Here is a 9,372-nt window from a genome sequence, read left to right on the forward strand (position 1 = left end):
TCATAAAGACCTTTCATTTTTAACCTAACTAAAATAATCACATTAGGCATTACAAATAAACTGCAGTCCCACTGTTCTATAAAGGCAAAAAAAAAAAAAAAAAAAAATCTTCACAATATAACATATTTGTTATTTGTATGAATATAACTAAAATTTACTTGGACACTTTAGGACATATATCTTTGTGAACATGAAGGGAACATTCAGTAGAAATCACTATCACATGGAATGGTTAAAATTGAACCCAAAAGTGGCTCAGAAAATACTTGTTTTTTTGACTATTAAGTGCCACTTTCTTAAATATATTTTGCATCTATAGACGGAGCAACAACAAATTGTGACATTAGTTGTGACTTTTAAAACTTGTAACTTTGTAAACTTTGGCCGTCTATTGGTTAAAAAATAAAACGACATGAGTCTTGTGGAAGGACATTGTTTTTTGAGTGTGCTTCTATGTATTCCTTTTTGCAGATGAATGTAATCGAGGCATGTAATCCATTAGGGCATCTTATCAGAGCGTATGGACAAATAAATAATGACCTTTTTCCCCCAAAAGGCAGTCTGAGGGTTGTTATTTTAAATGATCCATGAGTAAGGTTGGTACGATAAACTTTAAGCTTTATCCACAACCAGAGCTTTTTTTCTCTGTGTGTACGTAGCCTATAATCAACGCATTCTCATCCCAAGGCGTAATATACTGACGCTTTTGCCAATGCGTATACATCCAACGCACATGGCACCCTTTAGCGTCAATATAACACGCTTTGGGTATGGGTAGGTTTAGCTCTGGGTTAGGGTTAGACCACTAGGAGGCGCCTTCTGGCTCATATATATCTGCGTCTCACATTGACGCTAAAGGGTGCCATGTGCTTTGGATGTATACGCATTGTCAAAAGCGTCAGTAAATGACGGCTTGGGATGAGAATGGGCCGGCGAAATCAGCCCTAACAGCTTTAAAATAAATGTGATTAACACAGGTTTTAGGTGTACCTATGTGTGAAAATACATGATTTGTAAAACAGAGCATTGATGGCTTATACATTTCCAGCCACATCTGAAGAGTAATCACACACGCATCAGAATTCTGCAGGTAGTGCATCTGTGTCAACATCCTGTCTGGGTGCTGCACTGCATCATAGCAGCCACATCTTAAAATGTCTTTACTGTACATATGGCTTTCTGCAGAGAATATGTTAGGCTAGAGGCCATGATATCAGATGACACATGGTGACAGGGAACAACCCGATATTAGGCAAATGCAGAATCAGACATGACCCTTAAACGCATAAGTCTGTCTGCAGTCTTGCTAATCTTATTTACCACATCCTGTCCTTATCAAGCTTTTGAACTAGACCTCAGTTGGGTGATGTTAAATGGGCCATCATGGATTTGCTAAGAGCAATATTGAAATTCATTTTAATGTTTACAGTGTCTTTTAGAATATATTTTTAAACTTTAATGAAGAATAAGATCAAAAGTAGTATTAAGCTAGTTGATAAGAAATTGAAAAACAATCCACACACACAAATATATATAGGCCTGTATATATATATATATATATATATATATATATATATATATATATATATATATATATATAATGTATATGTGTGTGTAGTTTTTTTTCGAGAACTTTACAAATGAAGACACTATATAATTAAGACTAACTGTGACAATTTTGAAAATATATACTGGAACATATCTGAACATAATGTTTTATTTTTATTTAGGTATGGCTATCACTTTTCTCATGAAGCCAAAAGTGACTGGCTCAAAGCCTCTGAAGGGTTAATTAAGTCAATAACCAATGACAGCCAGGATTATGTCTCTCCACCATGCCAAACCTGTCTCTCCTCCCACCTGTTCCCGCCTCAGTCAGGTGACTTGAACAGAAACAAGGTTGATGGGAACCTAGCCATGTGTTCTTAGTTTCTAAACATAGTCCGCAGTGCAGGGCCCAATAACATGTCCTCCGAGCAGAAGGAGCTCACACAGACACCTCTGCTCAAGATATGGGTGCCAGGGATGAACAGTTCCTCAAGCCAGAGGAGAGGATGTAAGTGAGGAGAAATTTTCATTCACTTGCCTTTCCGTATCATTTTTGCCATTTGCTATTTCTCTGTCCTTTCAAATTGTTGGTGCATTAAGGATCTAAACCTCTTGTAGATGATCAACCCATGTGTTGTGAACTTCAGCCCCACCTGCTTCCTTTTTCTACATTTGATCACATACTGTCTTGAAGCGGCTCCAAGTAGCAAGTTGTGTTGAGTGCTTTGTTTCTTCAGTTGTGGCAACATGAAAAGGAATATTAAGTTCAGGAGTTGGCTTCATCGTCAATGTGATTCCTTGGTTTCTGTGGGATGTTCTTTAATTAGTTTTTTATACATTCAGCCTTTCTTCGCTATCCAAGTCATATGAATAAACCCTGCCGTCTCAGCGTCATCAATGACATGTCATCATCTAATGATGATGGACAGGTTTCAATGCAGAATTGAATGGGTTCCTGTATGTTGTTTTGATGCTGCCATGAGCTATGCCAGTTCTCTCCTTGAACCTCTTTCATTCTTCATTCAGGCTATCAAATAGATTTTATGTATTGACATCATCTTGTGAATGCATAGAACATCTCAATCCTTGTGATCGAAACCTACTCATACTTTAAAGTCAATGTTTTATTATGGTCCACAGCTTCAAGGCCCCAGTTTACAAACTGTCCTACATTGATTGTGATGATTGGACTGCCGGCCAGAGGTAAGACCTACATCTCCAAAAAGTTAACCCGATACCTAAATTGGATTGGAGTGCCAACTCAAGGTGAGTGTATGCATCATGTAAGTGATCAGCTCTTAATGGCAAGCATTGCTTATGTTAGCAGTAGATATATATATAAAGTATATACAGTGAGGGAAATAATTATTTGATCCTCAGCTGATTTTCTAACTTTGCCCACTTACAAAGAAATTAAGGGTCTATTTTTATGGTACGTTTATTTTAATGGATAGCGACAGAATACAAACCAGAAAAAACAGACAACTGTTGGTGCCATTATTCAGAAATGGAAGCAATACAAAAAATAACCATCAATCACCCTCTGTCTTGAGCTCCATGCAAGATCTTGCCTCATGGGGTACGGATGATCATGAGAAAGGTGCGGGATCAGCCCAGAACTACACGGGTGGAGCTTGTTAATGATTTCAAGGCAGTTGGGACAACAGTCACCAAGCAAGCAATTGGTAACACACTATGCGCAATGGATTGAAATCCTGCAGCGCCCGCAAGGTCCCCCTGAGAAATGCTGACTATGACCACAAGAACACCATCCCTGCTGTCAAACAGGTGTAACCATCATGTTTTTGGGCTGTTTCTCTCTTGTAAGGGTACAGGATGATTGAGGGGTCTTCCAGTATGACAATGACCCAAAACCAACCGCCAAGGCAACAAATAAGTGGCTCAAGAAGAAGCACATTAAGGTCTTGAAGTGTCTCTAGTCCTTAATCCTATCTGTGGAGGGAGCTGAAACCTCGAGTTGCCAAGACATTGCCAAGAAACCTTAAGGATTTAGAGAGGATCTGTAAAGAGGAATGGATCAAAATCCCTGCTGAGATGTGTGCAAACCTGATGACCAAAAACAAGAAACGTGTGCTTGCCAACAAAGGTATCACCACCAAGAACTAAGGCATGTTTTGCTTGGGGATCACTTATTTCACTTACTGAAATGCAAATCAATTTATAACCTTTATATAATTTGTTGATATTCTGTCTCTGTCCGTTAAAATAAACCTACCATAAAATGTATAGACCCTTAATTTCTTTGGAACTGTGCGAAGTTACAAAATCAGCAGGAATCAAATAATTAATTTCCTCCACTGTGTATATACACACACACACTGTTAGACATTACCAGGTTTTTTACAGTAAAATACTGGCAACACTGTTGCCAGTAATTTACTGTAAAAATGCACTAAAACTAATAAGTTGTATTTTTTAGTTAACTTGAGTTTTAGTGCATTTTTACAGTAAATTACTGGCAACAGTGTTGTAAAAATACACTAAAACTAATAAGTTGTATTTTTTAGTTAACTTGAGTTTTAGTGCATTTTTACATTAAATTACTGGCAACAGTGTTGTAAAAATGCACTAAAACTAATAAGTTGTATTTTTTAGTTAACTTGAGTTTTAGTGCATTTTTACAGTAAATTACTGGCAACAGTGTTGTTTTTACTGTAAAAAACCTGGTAAGCTCTAACAGTGTGTATATATATATATATATATATATATATATATTATTAGTATTAATTGTACTCTCAATGGCAAGCATTGTTTTTTAATTATTAAATTATTTGCTGATAAAATGTTTAGCATATGTTTAGCATTATTTGATTTAATAAAAAAATGTGTGTGTGTGTGTGTTTAAATATACATTGTTTGCTAACAGAATATTTTTATTGTGCTGTTGTATGCAAAGTATTTAATTTAGGTCAGTATCGAAGGGAGGCTGTGCAGACATACAAGAACTATGAATTTTTTCGTCCGGACAATGAGGAGGCCATGAAAATCCGCAAGTAAAATACATTTAAAATGACTATATATATATACTGTATATATATATATATATATATATATATATATATATATATATATATAACTTCTAAATATGTTTGAACTCAATGTGAGAGAACTGAATTTGTCTTTTGTAACTAATAACTATATTTCCATGTTTTCAGAACCTGTGCCTCAAATGCTATTAAGGACATTGCCAATTACTTCGCTAAGGAGCAGGGACAAGTAGCAGTGAGTCAAGAATGTAATGGATAACAGTTATGCTGTCTGTCCAAGCTATCTCAGTACAATTATGATTATTAATATTGGATTAGTTTGGAATTCTCCAGTGGGTCAACAAATTCTTGAAATGTAAATCAATCTCTGAAAAATACTCTTCACAGGTGTTTGATGCTACCAATACCACGAGGGAGAGAAGAAGCATCATCATCAGTTTTGCAAAGGAGAAGGGCTACAAGGCAGGTGCAGCAGGGTTTTACATTTATTCGACAGTCTGCTTTATTAAAGTCTCCCTCTACACACATCTAACTAACCCTAACCCTAACGTGCAATGTGATGATTTGTTGGATGTTACCTCAAAATGATAGCTTTCAAAGATAATTTATAAAGATAAATACCTTATAAATTAAGGTATTTATTCATTTAAAATGCTTAAACCAAAGATAAAAACGTGACAGGATCCCGATGGGGAGACGAGTCCATTCTGTTTGAATGGAAGTCAATGAAGTGGATGCCTCAGTAGTGTACGCTGAATAAACTTTTTTATTTTGGTAACAGCTTTTTGTCACATAAACCAACTGCCTGCCCACTAACCTTAAACATTGTTTATATTAATTCTGGAGTGAGCTATATTTGGATTGCTGAAAATAGTTGTTTTTAAAGCATATTTGACTGTTTTTTTGCCTTGAAAGCAGTTTATTGATATTAAATAACAAAGCATTTTAAAAACAGTTAAAATATTGTCACACTTTAATATCTTGTAAAATTGTCGTTTTAGCAACCAACATTTCATAAGAAATGTTTATGTCCAGGTGTTTTTCATTGAGTCGATTTGTGACGACCCTGAAATCATTGAGGCAAATATAATGGTAAGATTGTTTTATTAAACCATTTATAATGTGAAACTATTAAGAGTATAATATTATTATTTGCTTGTTTGTTTTATTTGATGTATTTTGACAGCAAGTAAAATTAAGCAGCCCGGATTATGAAAACTACGACAAAGAGGAAGCACTGGTGGACTTCCTGAAACGTATTGCTACAAAATGTCCTATGTCTCCCTGGATGAGGAAAAGGACAAGTACACTGCTGCCAAATTCAATTTAAAGCTGCAGTCCGTAGCATTTTTGGGGTCAAAAATGATCCAAAATACATTGAGAAAATACATAACCGGCTAGTGTTCAAAACTATCCGCTTGCCTTAGTTTGATTCAAAACGGTAAGCTTATAATGTTTTTAACTCCAGTGATACTGGTGGATTTCCGCGAGAAGATGATACGTTCATCCACTCTGTGCCGTGTCGAAGTACAACTCATGTAAAGTTGATAATTCCGCGAACAACTGCAATTGCAGATTTTGAACAGAGATGGCGACAAAGAGGAAAAACTGCGGACTGCAGCTTTCATATCATGTTATTGTACATAACTTCTAACTACTACATCATCACCTTCCTAAAATAATTGTCAAAGTCCTTTTTTCAGGTTTCTCAGAAAACACAAAAAACTGAACAAATAATTGAATATATGATATTTATTTCGTTCTTTATAATACTTTTTGATGGAGCTGCCATCTTGAAAAGCTTGTAAAATTTCCTAACTCATGTTGTCTTTTGATTTAGGCAAAATAAAACGGTCTTAGTCACACACTTGAAATAGGCCATTATTCTACAGGAGTATCATCATGAGGAGGTGACTTGTGCAAAAAAAAAAAGTCAATAAATAACGTAGGCGATTATTTTAGGAAGGTGACGACATACAATACATAATTACAAATATTTCTTATTTACTGACTTAACTCCTTTAAACTTTGTCCCCTCTGTTTCATAGGCACCTCTCATTCATTAAGATATTTAATGTGGGATCCAGATACCTCGTAAACCGGGTCCAGGATCACATGCAGAGTCGTATTGTGTATTACCTCATGAACATCCACGTCACTCCACGATCCATCTATCTGAGCCGCCATGGAGAAAGTGAACTCAACCTGCGGGGGCGAATCGGTGGAGACTCGGGTCTCTCCTCACAGGGCCTAAAGGTGATTTAGATACTAAACTAAAAGTATAAAATCTCAGTTTACACCTCAAAGTGTCAAAAATGTTAATGGTAAACTGTTACATCCACATTAACCACATTTTTGTTTCGAAATGCCACACTAACACTGAAACGTCTAAAACGTAAATCACCGTACTGTGCATGTGTGAGGGTGGGACAACTTGTCACCTGTCACTCACAATTCCCAATGTACAAAATCAAGTCACGCCCTACATTTTTTTTTCTTGTTCAAGAAGATACATTTTAATAGGAAAGTAAAGACTATCGCAACTTCTGCAGACTGTAAATATTTTACTTCTAGCATAAAAATGCTAGAAGAACGAAATAAATTCTGTGACTTGATTTAAACCTTCCTTAAACACAAACATGTAGATAAGAATTGCATCTATCTTGTTGCTCAGTATGCTAAGGCCCTCTCCGAGTTCATCAGGGGTCAATCCATCAATGACCTGAAGGTGTGGACCAGCCACATGAGAAGGACCATACAGACAGCCGAGGCACTGGGCGTCCCATATGAACAGTGGAAGGCGTTGAATGAAATCGATGCTGTAAGCTATGCTCTGAATTAAAGTTGTATGCACAATTGCACATGAAATGCATATGTAACAGAGTTACATCTTGACATTTTAAGGGTGTATGTGAGGAAATGACTTACGAGGAAATTCAGGCGACCAATCCAGAAGAGTTTGCCTTAAGAGACCAGGACAAGTACCGCTACCGATATCCAAAGGGTGAAGTGAGTTAACATCACAATTGAATTTGTATGTGGGAATATATAGGAAAATACGCCCTTTTCTGTGTTCTGCAGTCATATGAAGACCTGGTGCATCGTCTAGAGCCAGTCATAATGGAGCTTGAGAGACAAGAGAATGTGCTGGTCATCTGTCACCAGGCAGTCATGCGTTGTCTACTGGCCTACTTTCTGGACAAAAGTGCAGGTCTAAACCAAAAGCAACCGTCACTTTGATAGCATCGTCTGTGCCAATTATACATCTCTGATTTCTCCACAGATGATCTACCTTATCTGAAGTGTCCTCTGCATACTGTTCTCAAACTGACTCCATTAGCTTATGGTGAGTCGGTATAGCTGTGGCTTTATTTCAAACATAATTTGGTGTCCTGTTATGTTTTAAAGGTGTGCTGTTACCACACCATTTTCCCTCATTACACACGACTTCATTGATTCTGTACGTACCCTATTCATGGAAAGTGCTGCACATACTTTTGAGCAATAAAACTGTGTTCGTTTATGCCCTCCTCGCAGGATGCAAAGTGGAGTCCTTCTATTTGAACGTTCAAGCAGTGAACACTCACAGGGACAAACCCACAGTAAGTCATGAAACTCTATGGAATGATGATTTTTTAAACTCTGATGAGTCTCTAAAAGGGATTTATTGTCTACATTCCAGAATGTGAATATCGCAAGAAAGCCAGAAGAAGCACTCCAGACTGTACCTGAACATTCATAATCATAAAAAACCCTAGAATTTTCCATTTTTGCACAATTTATGTATACATACTGTAGCCTATATAGATTGTGTACACGGATAGCAAGGTTGGAGGGAAAATATAAAAAGGACAGAAGCATGTGTTTTCAATTATCAAATTGATTATGCAGTTTGGTCCAAAAGTCTGAGACCACATCTGGGAATGTTTTTTTGTTGTTGTTGTTTTAATATGAAAGCAAAAGGAAAGACACTATGAAATGTTAATGTTAATTAAACTCCTTTAAATTATGCCGATCATACATTTTGTTTTAAATTAGAAAATAAAATCTCAATTTTTGCATTTTTACTTGTGGTCTTGGACTTTTGAATCTTACTGTAGTTTTCAAACTAAACTTTAAAAATCAAGTATTTTGGTATTTTTGTTCATAAGATGGTGGCAAAATGTTACAAGTTGAAATAGATATTGCAACTAAAGAATGAATTATTTTTACCTTTTCTTATTTTAAAATGTTTAGTAGAAAGCAGGTGAAATCCCTGTTGTATGACTGAATGTAGCCTTTTGTTTATTAATCTGACTGTTTTATTAACGTGTTCAAAGAGCTGGTAATAATGCCCTATTTATGCATACATTAAGTACAGTATTCAGACGCTTGTTCAGTTAGTTACCAGTACCATGGACAGCAACCAAACAAATAAATCTATATTAGTCATCACAATATCTCACTTTACTCCTCACACTTCATAATTTAGTATGTCCACGAGAGCCTCTCCAAAAGTGTATTCCAGCCTATAACTGACATTTCTATAGTTGAAATTCAGTTATCTAATTTTACATAAAATATAGCGACGGTAATGTGGTTTAGAAAAAGTATTTAACGACTGGAAAGCTGGCAGACATTTTTACAACTGTAGGCAATCACGGGTTAATGGTTTGTGTTTTTCTTTTTTGCCCCCTCAAAACCGTGGCGAAATTTCCAGCATGTACACGTGAAAAGAGCTCCCCTTGAAACCCACAAATACCTGCGCATGATCGAAACACATTTGTCATTACAACCAAGGTATTTATTCAGTCTAAATAAGCATCCATCTCTCTCA

The 9,372-nt window shown here is 36.3% G+C and overlaps 1 protein-coding gene across 3 annotated transcripts; it reads left to right on the forward strand.

Annotated features, from left to right (window-relative positions):
* Nucleotides 1-1,865: 1,865 nt before the first annotated feature.
* Nucleotides 1,866-9,003, forward strand: pfkfb1 (6-phosphofructo-2-kinase/fructose-2,6-biphosphatase 1). Of its 3 annotated transcripts, XM_039651707.2 has the most exons (9): nt 5,554-5,648; nt 5,743-5,860; nt 6,605-6,812; nt 7,231-7,377; nt 7,461-7,565; nt 7,638-7,767; nt 7,840-7,902; nt 8,094-8,158; nt 8,239-8,998. In XM_039651707.2, the coding sequence occupies exons 2-9, from the start codon at nt 5,826-5,828 to the stop codon at nt 8,296-8,298; spliced, it is 813 nt and encodes a 270-aa protein (XP_039507641.2). In that variant the 5' UTR covers nt 5,554-5,648; nt 5,743-5,825; the 3' UTR covers nt 8,299-8,998. The 3 variants fall into 3 exon arrangements, with proteins under 3 accessions (XP_088980629.1, XP_039507641.2, XP_088980628.1); XM_089124503.1 differs by lacking the exons at nt 7,231-7,377; nt 7,461-7,565; nt 7,638-7,767; ... (1 more) ...; nt 8,094-8,158; nt 8,239-8,998 and adding exons at nt 1,866-2,056; nt 2,689-2,814; nt 4,466-4,562; nt 4,725-4,791; nt 4,944-5,018 and having other exon boundaries at nt 5,592-5,648; nt 6,605-6,789; XM_089124502.1 differs by lacking the exons at nt 5,554-5,648; nt 5,743-5,860 and having other exon boundaries at nt 8,239-9,003.
* Nucleotides 9,004-9,372: the final 369 nt, after the last annotated feature.

This window comes from Pimephales promelas, chromosome 20 (genome assembly GCF_988280905.1).
Source record: "Pimephales promelas chromosome 20, fPimPro1.hap1.1, whole genome shotgun sequence".
Taxonomy (NCBI): Eukaryota; Metazoa; Chordata; class Actinopteri; order Cypriniformes; family Leuciscidae; genus Pimephales; species Pimephales promelas.

What these genes read in the sequence shown, in the direction of transcription:
- pfkfb1 (XM_039651707.2), top strand. Translation starts at nt 5,826, where the DNA reads ATGTCCTATGTCTCCCTGGATGAGGAAAAGGACAA. An exon ending in ACCGATATCCAAAGGGTGAA is followed by an intron (nt 7,566 to 7,637) that starts GTGAGTTAACAT and finishes TGTGTTCTGCAG; the next exon opens with TCATATGAAGACCTGGTGCA. An exon ending in CTTTCTGGACAAAAGTGCAG is followed by an intron (nt 7,768 to 7,839) that starts GTCTAAACCAAA and finishes ATTTCTCCACAG; the next exon opens with ATGATCTACCTTATCTGAAG.